Source organism: Geotrypetes seraphini, chromosome 15, assembly GCF_902459505.1.
Source record: "Geotrypetes seraphini chromosome 15, aGeoSer1.1, whole genome shotgun sequence".
In the NCBI taxonomy this organism is placed as follows: domain Eukaryota; kingdom Metazoa; phylum Chordata; class Amphibia; order Gymnophiona; family Dermophiidae; genus Geotrypetes; species Geotrypetes seraphini.
Window position 1 is genome coordinate 70661245 of NC_047098.1, and position 21756 is coordinate 70683000.

The window sequence follows — 21756 nt, forward strand, 5'->3', positions numbered from 1 at the left end:
CTTACCTGTAGATGTGACTAGTAGTCTTGAAACAAAAGGGTTCTGTATCCCAACTCGCAAATTGCTTATAGAAAACTGTCTGTCTTGATGTGGGAGTGTTAAGCTGTTTGTATACTAATGCATATGTGTGTGTATTGTAACCCAGATAAATGAATGAAAGAAAGAAAAATCAATCAATCACAACTTCTTCCCAGGGAGCAGTTCATAGAAACATAGAAAATGATGGCAGAAAAGGGCCACGGCCCATCAAGTCTGCCCACTCTAATGACCCACCCCCTAACTTCTTCCCCTAAGAGATCCCACATGCCTATCCCATTTTTTCTTAAAATCTGGCACGCTGCTGGCCTCAATTACCTGCAGGGAAAGATCATTCCAATGATCAACCACCCTTTCAGTGAAGAAATACTTCCTGGTGTCGCCATGAAATTTCCCACCCCTGATTTTCAGCGGATGCCCTCTTGTGGCCGTGGGTCCTTTAAGAAAAAAGATATCATCTTCCACTTTGATACGGCCCGTGATATATTTGAACGTCTCAATCATGTTCCTGCTCCTTCAGTTTGTAAAAACGCAATCAAGTAGCACTGTAATAAAATATACGTATAACTGAAGGGAAGGAAACGGAAAAATCATGTGGAAAAAAACACCACCAGCAAAAAAAGAAGAATGCTGCTACAATTTAGGGCCACAACTAGCCCTCACCAGGCTCCAACCACAGTTGACAGCTGTACCTCTTCTGGTTCCCACCAGGGCCCACTGAAACCATCCGATAGGGAGATAGCCCTCCTCTACCACTCGCGCTCAAGGCTAAAATGCCACGAGGCAATTGCTCCTCCTCAGCCTTGGCAGCATGCCATGCTGGTGGTGCGCTCTGGCCCAAGGAACCAAATCTATGGTCACTGCCATTGACCCAAGTACTTGCAGATAATGCCATGCTGTGCCAGCCGGCATCTGTAGCAGCTCCAAAATCTGCTTCTGGAGCCTTACATCTGTGTGGCTCTGGAAGAAACACTTGGCTCAGAGCTATGTTGACAAAACCCCCAGGTACCCCAGGTGCTGAGTCTGTTCCAAGAGAAGATGCACCACTCTTGAAACTGCCAACTCACCTTCTTCCTTGGATGAAGCTCTGATGAGACAATCATCTAAATATGGGTTGACCTGAATATCAGCTTAGTGGAGGTGTGCTGCTGCCACCGCCACCATAAAGGTAATGGTGCAAGGTGCTACAGCCAGGCCAAAGAGGAGAGCGGAAAACTGGAAATGCTGCTTCAGGATATGAAATCACAGGTACCGCCTATGGGCTGGGAAGATGGGAATATGAAGATAGGCCCCCATAAGATCGAGAGATGCGAGAAATCCATATGGCACCACTGCCACTATGATCAACTGAATGGTCTCATAAGAATAGCCTTACTGGGTCAGACCAATAGTCCATCAAGCCCAGTAGCACGTTCTCACAGTGGCCAATCCAGGTCACTAGTACTTGGCCAAAACCCAAGGTGTAGCAATATTCCATACTACCAATACAGGGCAAGCAGTGACTTCCCCCATGTCTTTCTCAATAACAGACTATGGACCTTTCCTCCAGGAACTTGTCCAAACCTTTCTTAAAACCAGCTATGCTATCCACTCTAACCATATCCTCTGGCAACGCGTTCCAGAGCTTAACTACCGATATTCTCCGAGTGAAAAAAATATTTCCTCTTATTGGTTTTAAAAGTATTTCCTGTAACTTCATCCAGTGTCCCCTAGTCTTTGTAATTTTTGAAAGAGTGAAAAATTGATCCACTTGTACCCGTTCTACTTCACTCAGGATTTTGTAGACTTCAGTCATATCTCCCCTCAGCCGTCTCTTTTCCAAGCTGAAGAGCCCTAACCGTTTTAGTCTTTTCTCATACGAGAGGTGTTCTATCCCCTTTACCATGTTGGTTGCTCTTCTCTGAACCTTTTCTAGCGCCACTATATCTTTCTTGAGATAAGGAGACCAGAATTTAACGCAATACTCCAGATGAGGTCGCATCATGGAGCGATACAGGGCATTATAACATTCTTAGTCTTGTTAACCATCCCTTTTTAAATAATTCCTAGCATCCTATTTGCTTTTTGGCCGCCGCCGCACATTGGGTGGAAGATTTCATCGTATTGTCTACGATGACACCCAGATCCTTTTCTTAGGCGAACCCCCAAGGTGGACCCTAGCATTTGGTAACTGTGATTTGGGTTATTCTTCCCAATGTGCATCACTTTGCATTTGTCCACATTAAATTTCATCTGCCATTTGGATGCCCCGTCTTCCATTTCCTAAGGTCCGCCTGCAATTTTTCACAATCCGCATGTATTTTAACAATTTTGAACAGTTTAGTGTCATCTGCAAATTTAATCACCTCACTCGTCGTTCCAATTTCCAGATCATTTATAAATAAGTTAAATAGCACTGGTCCCAGTAAAGACCCTATGTGGCACTCCACTGTTTACTCTCCTCCATTGAGAAAAATGACCATTTAACCCTACCCTCTGTTTTCTATCCGATAACCAATTCCTAATCCACAACTGAACTTTGCCACCTATCCATGACACTTTAATTTTCTCAGGAGCCTCTCGTGAGGAACTTAATCAAAAGCTTTCTGAAAACCTAGATATACTATATCAGCGGTCTCAAACACGCGGCTCGCGGGCCACATGCGGCCCCCCAGGGACTATTTTGCGGTCTGCAATCTGTCCTCTCCACTTCACAAGCTTTCCGATTGTGAAAAGGACAATCACATACAGACCGTGACTGCGGCTCGCCTAAAGCAGGAGTCCCCAATCTGCTTCCCTTCCCTTCTCACTGCCCTCCCTCAAGCCACTGCAATCGGGGAACAGGACAGCGCTTAGGTCTTAGCCTTCCCTGTTTATCTTCCCCAGCTCGGAGCCGACCAATTCTCGCCACCCGACATCAATTCTAATGTCGGGGAGGAAGTTCCGGGCCAGCCAATCGCTGCCTGGCTGGCCCGGAACTTCCTTTCCGACGTTAGAATTGACGTCGGGTGGCGAGAAATGGTCGGCCCCGCGCTGGGGAAGATAAGCAGGGAGAACTAAGACCTCGGCGCTGGCCTATTCCCCTATTGCGGCAGTGGCGGCCTGTTCCCCAATGGTGGTGGCTTGGGAGAGGGCAGGGAGAAATAAAGAAAGAAAAGGGGGACAGGGAGACAGAAAGAAAGAAGGGAGACGGGACACAGAAAGAAAGGGTGGGCATGGAGAAAGAAAAAAAGAAAGAAAGGGGGCACGGAGAGAGAGAGAAAGACAAACATATAGAAAGAAAGGGGGCATGGAGAGAGAAAGAAAGAAGGGGGCAGGGTGAAAGAAATAAAAAGTTGGGGGATGGAAGGAGACAGATGTCAGACCAGGGGAAAGGAAGGAAGGAAGGAGGGAGGGAGGGAGGGAGAGAAAGGAAAGAAAGAGATGTCAGACCATGGAAATAGGGACAGAAGAAGTGAGAGATAGAAGGGAAGGTAAGACATGGAAACATAGATTTTGAAAAGAAAGCAGAAAAATTGAATATTAAGTTAATGCCAAAGATAGATGCAAGGCAGAAAGTGAAGACGGAGAGAAAAACAGTCAAAGGACAAGAAGGCCCTGGAAACAGTTAAAAGCACAGAAAAATAAAGTCACCAGCCAACAAAGGTAGGGAAAATGATTTTATTTTCAATATAGTGACTGAAATGTGTCAGTTTTGAGAAAGGAAAGATATTAAACTTTAAATGTGAGGGCTGCAGAAAAAATAGGGTACTTGGAGGGCCGCAGAAAAAAATAGTTAATGACAATTTTGCATAAAGTAAAACTCTTTATAGTTTATAAATCTTTCCTTTAACTGTTAAAGGAAAGATTTATAAACTATAAAGAGTTTTATCTCATGCAAAGTTGTCATTTCTTTAATAAGACACTAACTATTTTTTTCTGCGGCCCTCCAAGTACTACAAATCCAAAATGTGGCCCCACTAAGGGTTTGAGTTTGAGACCACTGTACTATATCAACCGGCTCACCTTTATCCACATGTTTATTCACACCTTCAAAGAAGTCAAGCAAATTTGTGAGACAAGATCTTCCTCAGCTGAACCCATGCTGACCCCGTCTCATTAAATCATGCTTATCTACGTTAACCACAAAAGCTCATGTAATCCACTCTGAATGGATTCCCTAGCCATTATTAGCGGTATAGAAGCTTTCAATAAACAACAACCACTTCTCTGGCCAAGTATTATTTGTGGGACACTAGAGAACAGTGAGCTGCTGAATAGCCTAATCATGGAACTGGATTACTTTTTCAAATTAATATTTTGTGGATTTTAATGGATTATACAAATTTGCACAATTCAGTGAACAAAACACCCTCTTTTGAATAGCTGCAAACTAAATATTTAGTCAAGTTATGAACACATTAAAACAAATATGAAGACATTGATAGGAAAATTTTCAAACCTTTATGAAAACTGACAGAGGGAAACACTTCCTTCCTTTACTGACTATTGGTCTAAGATCTTTGAAAGAAACACCGCAGTTATCAATCTCTAAGAACAGTTTAAACTACCCAATCATTTTTATGTTGTGCCAAAATCTAAATCAGCTATATTATACAGGATGCCAATAAGGAAGCTATGCAACTAAAGATTCATCCTAATAGGTCCAGCATGAGGAGAAAAGGCAGCCAAGAGCCTGATGTCAGGAAGAACAACTGGACAATGTGAAAGAAAATACAAAAAAGTGCGATATCCTCCATCCAAGAATATATATATATTATCCTTTCAAGAGTTAACTGCATTAATGTGTGTCTCTCTCTCTTTAACCAGCAATCTGATATGAGACAGAAATCAAAGTGCAATCCTTACACACTTGCTGTCAAAGAGATCCAAGATGAGCTCTGTTATATGGAATTTCCTGCTATTGTGAGCATTTCCTGCCAATGAAGGCTTATAGCCTCTCCACTAGTAAAAAAACAAGTCCTATCATGTCAGTGTCTTGTGTTTAAAAAATCATAAAGGAGACACCATTTAAAAAAACAACAACAAACCAACAGCTTATAAGACAGAAGGGATACTGTCTGGGAATTTAATATTGTGCCAAATTCCAAATAATTTATAGCACATGGGATGTCTAACAGAAGACATGTGCAGACAAACATGGAATACAAAGAAAATAGAGAGATTTCCGTCTTTTCATGAGCAAACTTGTACCCAGGGATGTGGAATCTGCATGGAGTTCAGCACCCCTCGTCGCCCACAGTGTACAGTCTCACATCCATGAGGCTATTTACTTCTGGTTGCCCTGGCCCTTTCGTAGAAGGTCACTAACACTCATGCCTCCTCTTTCTTTGCTTATCTATACTGAGTGCTGCTCACTTCAGTGAATCCCATTACAAGAGATTTTGTGGTGTTCAATCTTTCAGTCCTCTGAGCAGCAGACAGTGGAATGGTTCTGTACTTTACACAGACCAGCTCAAAAAGATACAGAAGATACTTGTGTATTTCCAAAAGCAAAGTTAAATCTGATTTCTAGTAAAATGATAATGGTTTTCCTTGCAATCCAGCTCCAAAGTAGAAATACTATTTTCTGAATGCTTAACAAGATAGCTCTAAATGTGAAATTCCATTCAACACATCATTCCCCCCTGCCTGCTCACTCAATAAATATATCACACATAAACTTTGCTTTCAATATTGAATGCCATACAATTTGTTTTAACCCTCTACTTTCACTGACCTTCTAGGGACCGGCTCCTCTTGTGGCACAGAATAGATGCACCCCATAGCTTAAAAAACAAAACAAAAAAACAAGCCACACCAATATAAAGCTCGTAATGTTTTTTAAAGCCAAAACCATGGATCTCTATTATGGCGTGGAGTCCCAATTCTGCCGTAAGGAAAGTAGTCTCTCGGCCTCGTCATTCTTTTACTTCTCAGGCAGGAGCTGTTTATTACGTGGCCTTTTGTTCACAGAAGAATGCTTCTCTCCCGCACTAGTCATTATAGCAGCAGCAGCAACATCTTGGTCCTTTCTGATTCTCTCTTACCCCACCTTTCATACATTTAGAAACTGCTGAGCAAATCCAGCTGCTCCTGAAAAACTAACATCTGGTAGCAGTAGCAAAAAGGAATTAGAAGGCAAAAATAAAACCTCTCAAGATACTTGCTAACTTGTGACCCTCCCCTCTTCATCCCATATGGAACAAGGCAGGGGAAGGGGGAGAATAAAGTTCTCTCCCCACACACACACACACACACTTCTTTCTGGATCCCCTAGAAACACTATCATCATAGCTGCCTTCGCTTTCCTCTCTCTTTTTTTTTTAATCATAAGAAACCATTTAGCGTGAATAAATCTATTCCAAACATAGCAAAGGCAGCATGCTGAAGGTTGCTATGGCAGCATTAGCTCTCCTACAGAAAACTCATAGCAATCATAACAGAAACTTGTTTCTCTCAAAAGACATCAGAGAAGTGGCAAAATAGATAAAGGATATAATTCTTTACATATATCCACCTAAAACAAAATCAAAACAGATGGTAACAAAAATATCCAGACTTAAGCTAAGAAAAGTTGATAGAAGAGTGAGAAAATTAAGAACAAATGTCAACATTTTATTTAAAAAAAATCATTGCCCCAACAACACAAGATTAAAGCATCCACTGAGCATTAGATATAAGAATAGACTTACTGGATCTGACCACGGAGGCCAATCCAAGTCACAAGAACCTGGCAAAACCTCAAGTAGTAGCATTATTCCATGCCACCAATCCAGGGCAAGCAGTGGCTTCTCCAAAGCAGATGGCTAGAGGACACACTGTTTAGAGTTATTGGGCCCAATATTCAGCACTATTTAGACAGCTGGGAGTGGCTTCCGGCCACTTAAATAGCATATCGGCTATCCACTGATTTTCAGTAGGGGATAGCCAGATCTCTCACGTTGAATATCTCGGTCTCAGTATTGGTCAGTAACTGTCATGCTATGTAGCTGATCATCATCAATATTCAGCGACCCACCAGCTAAGTTCGGCGGCCAAAGACTCAAACGTATGGTGGAAATGTCCTTTAATTCATCCAACTCAATGACTCGACATGTACATGTTTCGGCCAGAATGGCCTGCCTCAGAAGTCTTTGGCTGCAGTATTCTGCTTCTGGCTCTTGGACCTGGTCTGGTTTCCTCATAAGCCTTCCTTTTCAGCTTGGGTTGGTTCAGTGGCAGCCACTGAAACATGTACATGTCGAGTCATTGAGTTGTTGTTGTATGAATTAAAGGATATATCCACCATACATTTGAGTGCACCAGTCTATATAGGACATTTCCACTTCTTGTCTTATGATCTTGTGTTTGTGGAATTGACTCTCCTGTTTTACACAGCCTGTATATCACACCAATGTAAATATATTCACCATTCCCTCTTTCCGAATTGATCCACGGTGCCTCTTCCTTGCCCTGCAGATCCTGCAATTGTGTGGCTTTAATATGATCTTTAACATAAGATGTTACTCCTCCTCCTTTTCTTCCTACCCTGTCTTTCCTGAACAGATTATAGCCCGGTGATCACCACTATATCCAAGTCCCCTTCTTTCATCACAGCTTCTAGATCCAGAATCCTGTTTCCCATACTTCAAGCATTAGTGTATAGTGCTTTCCTGACATTGCCCTCTTTTCCCATCCGTGTAGAGGTATTCAGTGATTTACTTATCTGAGGGCTTTTACTCACCCGAGAGCTTTGATCACCCTGCCCCATCACTTCTAGTTTAAAGCTCTCTTCAGTAGATTAGCCAGCCTGCCGGCAAAGACACTTAAACCTTAAGTTTGTATACCGCATCATCTCCATAAAGATAGAGTTCAACACGGTTTAAACTTCTTTCCTTCTTTGATAGATGCACACCATCCCTGCTCAGCAGCCCTTGGAATATCATCCCATGGTCCAGGAAGCCAAAACACTCTTGACAACACCATCCATGTAGCCATGCATTCATCTCTAGGATGCAAGCATCTCTGCCCTGACCTTTACCCTCGACAGGGAGGATGGACAAGAATACCACCTGTGTCAGGCCAATGGCCTATCTAGCCCAGTATCCTAAGAACATAAGAATAGCCTTAATGGGTCAGACCAATTGTCCATCAAGCCCAGTATCCCATTCTCACAGTGGTCAATCCAGGTCACTAGTACCTGGCCAAAACCCAAGGAGTAGCAATATCCTGTTTCCAAAGTGGCCAACTCAGATCACAAGTACCTGGCAGAAGCTCTTTCCAGGGGTTGGGAGGGTGTTCCCCATAAAAAAATTTTTTTTAAAGTTGTGCCGAAGTGAGCGTGCCATGCTGTGCTTTCCCCCCCCCCCCCCCCACCTCATGTACAACAATTCATTCAACTGGCAAAAAAAAAATACAAATCACAGCTCTTGTTAAGATATTTGTTCTGTAAGCTGCAGTCATATATTTATTGCAAATTCCTAGTACATCATCCACAACAGTTAACCTTTGTACAGAGAACATCTGTTAATTATTCCACCAAGTCTCTTGGAAGCCTTCCTTTGTCAATAGCGTGTCAAAAAAAAGTTAACAGATCAAGTCATTTAACCTTCAACTTCTATTCAGGAGCAGCAGAAAGCAGACTGTGGCAAGTGGTCATATGCACTCCTGAGTCTTGCAGCACATAGAGCTAGTTTAACTAGGAAGTAAAATTAAAAGTAGTTGGGAGAGGAGAAGGAGAGAGATATAATCCCAGTTATAAGGAACAATTTTCAACGGGATTCTGCATGGCTCCCTATTCTTCATAGAATAACATATAAAATACATAAAACCAATAAACCGGCATTCATTGATTATTCCACATGATCCACCCATTGTACAAAGATTTACAAATCAACATCTATTTTTTGAACCCTCACTAAAAATTATCAGTACTCGGCGTACGACATCATTCTCTGTGACCGCTCCCACAATTTGGAACTCTTTGCCTTTACACAAAGGTTCCATAACTGAAGCGTACTGGTCAATTGCGCGCCGACAATGGTGTGCCAACACCTGTGTGCTGCCATTTCAAGCACTTTTACGGCTTAATGATAGCGTTCTGAGGGGAGTGGAACCCCCCCAGTACACTTGTAAGTGGTCACACTCCCGTTGGCAGGGTTGGGAGGGGGACCCCCCAATACACTGAAAACTTCCATTCTCTCGCTGTTCAGGAGTTTTCTGTGTAGTGTGGGGGGGGGGGGTTCCTTCCCACAAACCCCCCAGTGGGAGCCATAAAAGCACTGGAAATGGCAGCATGCAATTGTCCTGTGCGCAGGTGTCAGTGCGCCAATGACCTGCGTGCAATTGACATGCCACCTTACACATAAGATCGAAAACTAACTTAGAGAAGTTCAAAGGTGCTCTAAAATGTTTTCTGTTTAAAGATGCTTTTGAACTTTAATTTCCATTTCTTAAAAAAGTTGGACATTTATTTCTCTCTTTTCTCTTCTCCTATCTTCTGCTTTCTCCTTCCAAAGAAATACAGCAGCACAATATATGTTTCCCCATTCCTTTCATTCTTTCCATTTATGTCATCTTTTCTCGACTATATTGTAATTTCTTCTTCTCCCTCCTTGTAATTGGTCTGGTCTGTTCATGGTCTTTGTAGTCAGTTTGTATATGTCTTTGTTTTAAATGTTTGTATTCCCCCTTTTTTTATTGTATTCTTGCCTAGAATTATGATAGGCAAGTAATCAAATTTTAAATAAACACTGAAACTATAACTGGGTGTCAACAAGTGGAGAAAGCTGTTTCTTTGAAAATGACATAGTCCCTCCCTATCCCCAATAGAGGGGAAAAAAAGGATATAATGTCAGTCATGCAAAGTTCATTTTTAACTTGACGTGCACTTCCTAGTATATATATGCCTGTGAATTCCAAGGGTGCTTACATACCTGATTACCTAGTAGGCAAGATATTTTAAAGAAAGGAACACCTTGCGGTTTAATGAGAATTTTTAACCACAAGCTTAAGCAGCCTTCATTCTGCATCTCACATTAAAAAAGTCCCCCTGCAGCATCTCCCCTCCCCCTTTCCCAGCAGTGTTAAAAAGCAATAGGAAATGCAATGGCAGGAGTGAGCATTCAACTGTTCTCAGCTGCATTCCCTTCCTCATGTGGCAGCAGCATGCAGCACTTAGTTTAGTTTCCCTTCCAGTGAATGAAGTAAGCAGGCAAAAACAATTGACAGGGTGGACTGTCAAGAGCGATGTACCTTTTTACCAGAAAGAAGATTATCAAGGTAAGAGCCTAATCTTTCCTTCTGGTGCAAAGGGTACATCAGTCTTGACAAGTGGGACATACCAAAGCAGTCCCCCGAGTCTAGGGTGGGGCAGATTAGCCTGCTGTGAGCGCTGAGGCATGAGAATCTGGCATTCAAGTAGATGCTGCAAGCTTGCTATAGCTGCTAAGCGCTTTGTTGTACCTCCAGTGCCATCATTGCATAGTGACTTACCATGACTTGTAGCAAAATAATTCCATTCGACAGTCATTCCAAAATCTTTTATGATGGCACAAATTTAGAAAATTCTTGAAAATTTTTGTATTGAGCACTAGAGCCATCACTAAAGTAGTGGATGTGGCATATTTGACGTTTAGCTGTTTAGTATAGTCAATCATTGAAATGACAGTTCTGGTCAGCAGAATGATGAAACATCATTTTTGGCCAAGATTAGTGACAATGATGAAAAAGGAATTTAGTAGAAGACCTTTAGCCAGGGCAATATATTGCTTGTATTTATGACAAAGTGTAGTGGATTGGAAACATATCTGAAACCTCCACTGAAGAGAGAGATGCCTGAAAAAGAGACATGCATATGCCGGACTGAGGGGGGGAGGGAGGGGAGAAAAGAAATAATGGGTCTAAAAACAGAGGAGAGGGAGACAGATGGTGGACAATGGGATTTAGGGAGGGAAGGAACAGAAAGGGAGTGAAGTTGGACTCAAGGGATAGTGTAGGGAGAGTTAGAGCTACTGGATAGGAGGGTAGTTGGAAAGAAAAAGGGAGTGATGGTGGACCCTGGGGTGGTAGAGAATGAGGGAGAGGATAGTTGAGAAAAGGAGAGACGGTGGATCTGGGGATGGTGGGGTCCATCGCTGAAGCGATGGAGATGACAAAAAGGAAAGATGGCAGACCTCCAGTGGAGGGGAGGACAGAAATTAAAGGTGGATGGTTAGCACGGAGAAAGAAGAAAACGATAAAATGGGCAGGAGACCCTGGCAAGCGAGTTATTAGAAGATGTTTGTCCCAGAGCCTGGGACCAACATGATTTGAATAATGACCAGACAATAAAAGGTAGAAAAAATAATTTTATTTTCTGTTTTGTGATTACAATGTCAGATTTGAAATGTGTATCCTGCCAGAGCTGGTGTTAGACTGCGAACATGAGCTAGGATTTAATAGAGAGAGGAACAGTCTTTTTTGTTTATACCACAGCATCAGTGTGTGTAGGAGAGGGCAAAGGGGGTGGGGTGGGTGAAAAGGCTATAAAATACACCCACCAAGATGTTTGAAAAAAAAAAAAAGAAAAAACCCACACCCAATTGGGCAGGAAAATCGAATTGAAAAATCAATTAAATGGGCTGAATCGGGCAGCACTACTCCCTACCCCCAACCCTTCCCCATGTCCAGCAGTACCTCTCCTCTCCCTAGCGCAAGGGTAGGAAATTCCGGTCTTTGAGAGCCGTATTCCAGTCAGGTTTTCAGGATTTCCCCAATGAATATGCATGAGATCTATTTGCATGCACTGCTTTCAATGCATATTCATTGGGGAAATCCTGAAAACCCGACTGGAATACGGCTCTCGATGACCGGAGTTCCCTACCCCTGCCCTAGCGGTAGCTGTGTACTTTTAACTTCCCTACACAGCATTAGTTTAGCCATGGTTCCATCAGGCAGCCTCGGGGCCTTTGCTAGGCTGGCCCACATCCGATGATTTAACTTCCTTTTTTGTCAGAGGTGGGCCAGCCTAGCAAAGGCCCGAGGCTGCTTGATGAAATCACCAGCTAAACTAACGATAGCAGCAGCTGTGTGGGGAAGTTAAAAGTAGAGAGTAAGCTGCCACTGCTGGTCTGTGGGGGGGGGGGGGGGGAAGAGAAGCAGGCAAACACATTTCCTGATTGACATGGAAAGCAGAAACAACCTTCAGCAAAAAGGAAGGAACTGTCTGGAGAAACCCCCATCTCCAAAATTCGGAGAAAAGGGTTTCTACAAGACAACGCCTGCAGCTCTGAAATCCTACAGGCAGAGGTAGTGGCGACCAGAAAAACAGGTCTTGAGTGTCAAGTCTAAGAGGGAAGCATTCCAAAGAGACTCAAAGGGAGCTTTGGTAAGGCTTGACAGCACCAAGTTGAGGTCCCAAGGCAGGAAAGGCTTCTTAGCTGGCAACCTGACCCAAAGAGCCCCCTTCAAGAAATGAGCAACATCAGGATGTGACGCCAAACAGGACCGACTGTCCTGGGATCTAAAATAGGACAGTCCAGCCACCAGAACCCACAGACACACTACAGTGAGGCCGTTATCTAAACCAGCCTGAAGAAAAGCAAGAATCTGTGAGAACGGAGCCAAATAAGGGTCCACCCGGTCTTGGGCACACCAATGTTGAAAGGTCTTCCATGCCTTAGCATAGGCTAACACCGAGGACGACTTCTTAGATTGGAGAAGAGTATCCACCGCAAGGGGGCAGAATATCGTTTATGCTCTAAGGCTGTGTGCTCAAGAGCCAAGCCATAAGATCAAAGCGACTCAGATCTTCTATAGCCACCGAACCCTGAGAAAGAAGGTCTGGATAGATGCTCAGGCGCAGGCTCAGATCTTCAACTGAAAAAGCACTGGGCCTTCTTGTTTACTGCTGTGGTCATGAGGTCAAAGCGGGGACAGAACCCACTTGCCTGGATCCAGAGTCTATCTGTGGAAGAAGACTGCTTGAACGTTGTCCACACCTGCCACATGCGCTGCCATCAGCGCTAAGAGACGACATTCTGCGCAAAGGAAAAGAAGGTAGGCTTCCTGAGCCAAAAAAGTGCTTTTGGTCCCTCCCTGGCGACTGACAGGCTACTGTCGTTGCATTGTCAGAGAAGACCCTGACCACTTGGCCCTCTAGGATCTTCTGTAATCTTATCAAGGCTAGATGAATGGCCCAGAGCTCTAGCCAGTTGATTGACCAACTTCTCTGCATCGGAGTCTAACACCCCTGTATAGGACAATGATTGAGGTGAGCTCCCCAGCCCCAAAGGCTGGCATCCATCATTATCACAATCCAGGAGGCAATGTGCGGAATGCCCTTGCAGAGCGACTGCGGAAGAAGCCACCAGGCCATGCTCGCTCATGCCTCCAAAGACCACGGCAGGCACATCTGCAAGGCATCTTGGTGAAGCACCCAATGAGAAAGCAAGGCGTGTTGAAGAGGGCATGTGTGCGCTCTCGCCCAAGGGACTACATCCAGTGTGGACACCATGGATCCCAGAACTTGAAGGTAATCTCAAGCAGAAGGAGCTGATTTCTCCAAAAGCAAAGAAATCTGGGCACACAGTTTCCATCTGCAAGTCTTGGGCAGATAGACGCAGCCTGAAGCCATATCGAAGAGGACTCCCAGGTATTCCAGCTTCTGTGTGGGCATCAGATGAGTCTTCCTAAAGTTGATAATCTAGTCCAGGCCTTCCAGCACCTGGAGTACCTGCTCCACTGTGCTTTGTCCCTTGGTCAGCGAGGGAGCTCCAATCAACCAGTCGTCTAGATAAGGATGAACTTGCAACCCCTTCTTCCTTAGGGGAGCTGCCTGTACTACCATCACCTTGGTTAAGGTCTGAGGAAAGAACTGGCAATGCTGCCCCAGAGCATAAAACCTGCAGTGGACTGGAACTATGGGAATGTGTAAGTGCGCTTCCGTAAGATCCAAGGAGGCCAGGAATTCCCCCGGAACCAATGCTGAAATGACCGACCGCATGGTCTCCATTCAAAAGCGGGGAATCTTGAGAGCCGAATTCACATGCTGTAGATCCAGAACAGGCCTACAATCTTCTGAGACTTTCTTTGGCACGATAAAGTATCTGCCTGAGCCCGATAGGTCACGTGGCACTGGCTCTATCACTTGAATATCCAGTAAACGCTGAATAGTGGCCTGGACTCTGTGCATCTTTTCTGGGTGTCCGGATGGTGAATCCATTAACCAATTTGACAGAGGCTGGGTAAATTACAGCTTGTAGCCTGAGCAAATAATGTCTAAGACCCACTGGTCTGCTGTAATGCGTATCCAGGCAGGCAGAAACTGCTGCACCCAATTGGGGGAGAGTGGGAAGAGAAGTGCTGCTGCACCCAATTGGGGGGAGGGGGGAAGAGAAATGCTGCTGCACCTAATTGAGGAGGGGGAAGAGAAATGCTGCTGCTGCACCCAGTTGGGGGGGGGGGAGGAGGGAAGGAGGGAGAAGGAAGACCAGGGAGAAGAGAGGAAAGAGATTCCAAGACCATGGGAGGGAGGGAAAGGAAAGGAGATACCAGACCATGGAGGGGGAAATAGATATGTCAGGGCATAAGGGGGGGGGGAGAAGACAGATGAAAGGTGAAAGGAAGGAGAAGAGATGCCAGATAATGGAGATGGAAGGAAATGGTCCTGGGATCAATAGCAGCTTCCCTCAAGGTAGTTGTCACCAACTAGGCCTCTGGTCAGGACAGTAGAGGGCACTAGTTGTGTCAGAGGGAAGGCTTCCAGGTCAGTGGACTGCATGCATGAGCTGCCGATTATAGCTTTGCGAAGACTATGGAGACCACATGCAGAAGCCACCGCTTGCAGTTTTGCTAAGAGAAGTGTGGCTGGAAGGAGGGAGCCAGCCACAGGAGGTGGACGCAGAATGGACAGGGATGATGAGGGTCGCATTGGGACAGGAAAGGAGGAAGAGGGACTGTGTTGGCATAGGAAGGGAGAAGCAAGGCATTGGGGACACTGAAGGGAAGGGAGGGGGCACAAAGTTTGGACAAATTATGGAAGAAAGGAGAGAGGGAGCATGAACACATGCATTACATCCGAATCAAACTGGTTTTAGAAAATTTCACAACACAGAATACTCTTTAATAGGATTGACCACCAACATTCAATACTATTTAGATCACCACAGATCAGTTATTCTTTTCTCCCTTGACATTTCGGCCGCTTTTGATACCATTGATCACGATTTACTCTTAATTAGACTCGAGGAAAAAGGAATAAACGAACAAGTGCTTCAATGGTTCAAATCTTACCTCTCAAATCGAACTTCTACAGTCAGATTTAACAATGAAAATTCGAATTCATTTACCACTTCTTTTGGTATACCTCAAGGTTCAATACTATCCCCTTTATTATTCAACATCTTTTTATCTCCGTTATTAGAAATTAGCCAGGACTTAGGTTTTATACCATTCTCTTACGCTGATGACATACAACTTATTCACCCCTTGGATCCCGGAAATTATTCAGAAATCTTAGCTATAAATCAAAAATTGGAAAAAATTCAAAATTGGTTGGATTCAAATAAACTTGCGTTAAATATTAATAAAACAAAATCCATTTTGTTTACCTGGAAAAAAGAAATAACACTTAGTAATCCTTTTTATCTTAAAAACACTCAAATTGAATTGGTTCCCTCAGTTAAAATCCTTGGAATAGTAATTGACGCAAATCTTTCATACCATGATCATATTTCTCTTATAGTTAAAACCTGTTTCTTCAAACTTCGTCAAATTAGATCAATCTCTAAATTCCTTACTACTTCATCCCTGAAAATATTAATCCATTCTTTTATAATATCAAAAATCGACTACTGTAACGCTTTATTCTTAAATATCACAAATAAGGAGAAAAGGAGATTACAGATTATTCAGAACATTGCCGTAAAATTAGTTTATAATGCAAAAAAGTATGACCATGTCTCACCTCTTTTGAAGGATGCACACTGGTTACCCATTGGGCATAGGATCATGTTTAAAATAATGTTTCTTATTTTTAAAACATTAGCTTTTAATGAACCGCAGTTCATATCTAAGTTATTAATTCCATACAAGCCAAAACGCTCGTTAAGATCATCGGAACAGAGTCTTCTTTCAGTACCATCTTTAAAGGTTATTGGAACTAGAAGACCAGATATTTTTACAGTTATGGGCCCTCAATGGTGGAATATGTTACCACAGTATATTAGATCTGAACCTGATTCTCTTAAATTCAAATCACTTTTAAAGACTTATTTATTTAAAGATGCCTATGATTTTTAACACAGCTCTCTTAATTCTTTTTACATTGTGCTCTGGTTTTATAAATACCCTCCCTATTGTTCTTTCCTTTTTTTTAACAATACCCTATTATTGTAACTTTTTTCCCCTCTTTCCCTAAACTCATGTATGTATCATTTGTATCTTGTATTTTAGAATTATCTTGTAAGTTTCTTATATTAAAATTGTAACATGTACATCGCCTAGAATTTATAATAGGCGATTCATCAAAAACTGAATAAACTTGAAACTTGAAACACGGGACACAGAATGGAGTGAGGGAGGGGAGGATGAATGCAGGCCATAGGATGGGAGAATGGAGGAAGTGAGGGAAAGACGCTGAGGTAGGGGAGGAAATAAAAAGGGAGAATTGTTGGGCATGGGTGCCTGAGAGAGGGAAAAAGAGATGGTGCACATGGGGAAATTAAGAAAACATAGGGAGGGAAAAAGAAATATTGGACATGTTGGTAGGAAAGACATGAAGTACAGATGCATGGGAAAGAGAGAGATGAGGGAAAAATTTTGGATGTGGTGGTGGAGAGGGGACAGATAAAGAACAAAAGTAAGTGCAAACATCCTATCTTTTCTTTCTATTTAAACTGCAGTATTTTATTTTGAGGACTGTTTCTTTAATGTTCTGTAATGTTTAATGTTTTTATAGACTGTGTACTGTACAGGATCCAAGTTACATACAAATTCAACTTAAGAACAGTTTAAAAAAAATGGAACTCATGAAGACTGCCTGTATATAATAATATATGTTAAATAACTGTGTAACATCATTCCCCAAGCTTCACACAATTGGTCCAAGTAGTTCCATTTCATATAAGCCATTCTTTACAATTTGTTCTAGATGATACATGGCAGCAGGAAGGAAAAGCTACACTGGATTGTTAGTGAAATCATGCCTTTACCCAAGAACAGACAAAGGGAAAAGCATGTGCACACTATAACATAGAAGAATGAGACAGATTCATGCAGGGAAAACAAAAAGAATTCCAGGAATATTCTTCATCTAGGTTAGTGGTCTCAAACTCGGGGCCTGGGGGCCACATGCGGCCCGCCAGATACTATTTTGAGGCCCTCAGTATGTTTTTCATAATCACAAAAGTAAAATAAAACAGTTTCTTGATCATATGTCTCTTTAGCTATAAATGACAATATTATTATTAAGACTTAGCCAAAAGGAAAGATTTATAAACTATAAAGAGTTTTACCTCATGCAAAGTTGTCATTTCTGTAATAAGACATTAATTATTTTTTCTGCGGCCCTCCAAGTACCAACAAGTCCAAAATGTGGCCCTGCAAAGGTTTGAGTTTGAGACAACTGATCTAGGTATAGGCAACTTCAGCCTTAGGAAAAAGTATGTCTCTGTAGGAGTAACCTTTTGGAACATACTTAAAAAATGGTAAAATGTTAGAACAAAAGATAGAAGCAACGTGCTTCTCTGACAAAGCTGGTGACTCGCAGCATTCTACATTTCCTTTGTATCTATCTGGGCAAGAGCTCAAAGGAATGCAAAGCATGCTACTAAAAAAGTGCTCCCATTTATTGCCATGCAAACCGAGCACCACTGATTCGGGAAGGAAGGGTGTGTGTTTTATCCACATGAACACAGGAAAAAAAAGGGGAAATTATAAAGCTTATAAAGAATAATATAAACAGTTAAAACAGACTGAAAACAAAGAAAATATTCTTATATCAACATACTTGGAAGTAAATATGGATAGAAAGAAGAGCTCTTAATAAACCAGGCTAATTTCTTCTTTAGTGTCTCAGTTCAGAACACAGGGCCCCCTTGAAGGTCAGAGAGGTCTCTGCCAAGCTGTCGTTTTCACATTCCAGTATAAAACTTGAGAGCAACAAAAGTATATATTCTTTATAACACTACCTTATTTGAATATTGTATATATTTCCAGACACACATACACATTTTGGGATACTAAACATGCATACCACACCACACACAACACAATTTTATGTATCTGTTATGAAAAAGAAATATCAAATAAAACTTTTAACTCTGAATATGTAACTAAATAGCTAGGAAAGCATGAAGGGACAGAAGACAAAGACAGGAAACTGAACTCAGCCCACATGTCTAGAGCTAAGAACAGGAAGCAAAAAAAAAAAAAAGAGGGAGGGGCAAAAAGACTTTTGGTTAAAAGACAAAGTTTTCAAATTTCAGTTTCTCTTCCCATCCCCCTTCCCATCTCATACACCTGTTGGCAGATTCGCTACAGACAGACTAAGGCAAGTTGTAAGTTTCCTTCCGTCGCTGACCTATCTCCCATAAACATAGAAACATAGAATATCATGGCAGAAAAGGGCCCTCAGCCCAACAAGTCTGCCCACTCAAATAACCCTCCCCCCTAAGTTCTTCTTTGAAGTGAACCCATGTGTTGATCCCATTTGTTCTTAAAGTCAGTCACATTATTGGCCTCAACTACCTGAAGTGGAAGATCATTCCAACGGTCAACCACCCTTTCGGTGAAGAAGTACTTCCTAGTGTCACTATGGAATTTCCCGCCCCTGATTTTTAGCGGATGCCCTCTTGTCGCCGTAGGGCCTGTAAGGAAGAAGATGTCTTCTTCCACCTCAATACGGCCAGTAACGTATTTGAACGTCTCTATCATGTCACCCCTCTCCCTGCGTTCCTCGAGAGAGTAAAGGTGCAACTTACCTAGTCGTTCTTCATAAGGGACATCCTTGAGCCCTGAGACCCTCTTGGTGGCCAATCGCTGAACCAATTCCATTCTTAGCACATCCTTCCGATAATGTGGCCTCCAAAATTGTATACAGTATTCCAGATGTGGTCTCACCATGGACCTGTACAGCGGCATTACCACCTCAGGCTTTCGGCTGACAAAGCTTCTCCGAATGCAACCCAGCATTTGTCTAGCCTTGGATGAGGCTTTCTCTACTTGATTGGCTGCCTTCATATCTTCACTAATGATTACTCCCAGGTCCCGTTCTGCCACAGTTCTGGTTAAGGTCTCACCATTCAGAGTGTAGGTTCTGCATGGGTTTCTGCTACCAAGGTGCATAACTTTACACTTCTTGGTATTAAAATTCAGCTGCCTAATAGAAGACCAGTGCTCCAGAAAAAGTATGTCCTGTGTCATAGCATCGGGCATGGTATCACCGCCCACTATTGCATAATTTAGCATCATCGGCAAATAATGCAATTTTACCCTGAAGCAGATCTTGTATGAAGATAAATAGGATTGGACCCAGGACCGAGCCCTGCGGTACTCCACTGTGTACTTCCGACATTTCAGAGGGAGTACCGTTTACTACCACCCTCTGATGTCTGCCACTGAGCCAGTCCCTAACCCATGCAGTATTTCTCCTAGCCCCAACAAACTCATCTTGTTCAAAAGTCTGCGGTGTGGGACGCTATCAAAGGCCTTGCTGAAGTCCAGATACAACACATCTAGGGACTCTCCTTTATCTAGTTCTTTTGTTACCCAATCAAAGAAGCTGATCAGGTTGGATTGGCAGGAACTCCCCTTCTCCCTCCTCTCCCCCCTTCTTCCTCCTTGTAGTTCGTAATTCTATGATCAATTTGGAATGTAACCACTTGTAACTACTTTCTCCTTGCTATTCGCAACTCTATGATCAATTTTGGTATGTACCCATGTGTAAATTCTTTCTCCTTGCTGTTCGCAATTCTATGTTCAATTTGGCATGTAACCTCTTGTAATTTGTTCTAACTAATGTGAACTGCCTAGAACTCTTCTGGGTATGGTGGTATACAAAAATAAAGTTATTATTATTTGTAAATCCATGCTGGTGTGGATCCCTCAGTCTCTCGTCGTCCAAAACTATGTCTAATTTGTGTTTAATCAATGTTTCCATAAGCTTGCACACTATTGACATGAGACTTACCGGTCTGTAATTTGCAGTCTCTAACCTGCATCCCTTTTTGTAGAGCGGGATGATGTTAGCTGTTTTCCAGTCTAATGGAACTTTTCCCGTGCTCAGAGAAAGATTGAAGAGCGCGGCTAATGGCTCTGCCAGGACATCTCTCAGTTCCCTAAGCACTCTGGGGTGCAAATTATCTGGTCCCATGGCTTTATACACTTTGAGCCTTGACAATTCTTGGTACATGCTGCTGGTGGAAAATTCAAAATTCCTGAATGGGTCTTCTGAGCTCTCTCTTGTTTGCAGCTGTGGGCCGGATCCTGGTGCCTCACAGGTAAATACTGAGCAGAAGTATTTGTTCAGTAATTCGGCTTTATCGGAGTCTGATTCTGCAAAGCTGCCGTCGGATTTCCTTAGGCGCACTATCCCGTCTGTATTCCTCTTTCTATCACTAACATACCTGAAGAAGGATTTATCCCCTTTTTTAATATTCCTAGCTAAATCTTCTTCCATCCTGAGTTTGGCATATCTGACTGCTGTTTTAACAGTTCTAGATCTTTCTAGATAAGCTTCTTTGTCTTCTGGTTGTTGTGATCGTTTGTAGGATAAAAATGCTCTTTTCTTCTGTTTTATGAGTTCTGAGATCTCTGCAGAGAACCATTGGGGTTTGTTATTTCTCCACCGTTTACTCACGGTCCTTATAAAGAGATTGGTTGCTTCCTGTAGGGTAGATTTCAGAGCTGACCACATGACCTCCACATCATCTGTTGTGTCTTGGGTTTGCAGTGCCTCATAGACAAAATTTCCCATGCTCTCAAAGTCAGTACCCTTAAAGTTAAGGTCCTTTGTTGACGTGTTCGACCTCGTGGATCCCTTCCTTAGGTGAAACCACACCATTTTGTGGTCGCTGGAGGCCAGCGCCTCACCTACCAAAACCTCTGTGACGCTATCTCCATTGGTGAGTATCAGGTCGAGAATTGCCTGATCCCTCGTGAGCTGCAGAACCATCTGTTTGAGTCGTGCCCCCCGTATAGATGTTAGTAGCCTTCTGCTGCTGCCGGTCGTGGCTGAAACTTTGTTCAAGTTTATATCTGGCATGTTGAAATCCCCTAACAGTACAGTGTCTCCACGCAGAGTGAAGGTCTCGGTGTCTTCAATTAATTCTTTGTCTCTGTCGTCCTGTTGTTTAGGAGGCCTGTATACAATGCCCAGATACAGGCATTTGCCACTTCCCCTGGCAAGGTTCACCCAGAGGGACTCCCCTGTATACCTGACACCTGTGATTCTGGTAACTTTGATTTCTTCCTTGATATATAGTGCTACCCCTCCTCCGTTTTTGTCACCAACAGAGGGAAGCTTACAACTTGCAACTCTTGCTTGCTTCGGGTCTTCCTCATTGCCAGGTCCTGCCTTCGCAGAAACAGAAAGTAGGCAGAACTTGGCAGCGAAAGGCCCGAAGCAAGAAAGAGCAGCAAGTTTAAAGCTTCCCTCCATCGCTGACCTATCTCCTGCATGCTCCGGGGCTCTAATGGTACCACTGTCCATGCTGGCTTCCCTTCTCTTCCTTACCCCCCCTCGGGACATAATTTAAGGTTTTGGAGGGAAGAGAAGGGAAACCGGCACATACAGTGGTA

At 43.0% G+C, this 21756-nt stretch overlaps 1 protein-coding gene across 3 annotated transcripts in view; it reads right to left on the reverse strand.

Moving 5' to 3' along the window:
• The window catches only part of LOC117348933 (NADPH--cytochrome P450 reductase), a 154590-nt gene that overhangs the window by 85257 nt on the left and 47577 nt on the right, over positions 1 to 21756 (reverse strand). Inside the window, exon 1 of one of the 3 annotated variants that reach the window (XM_033921604.1) lies at positions 5735 to 5974. The exons of the other annotated variants lie outside the window; for them this stretch is intronic. Coding sequence (XP_033777495.1) covers positions 5735 to 5781 — 47 coding nt within the window. The 5' untranslated portion in view covers positions 5782 to 5974. Of the gene's footprint in view, positions 1 to 5734; positions 5975 to 21756 lie in introns of those variants that run through there. 3 annotated transcript variants of the gene reach the window in all.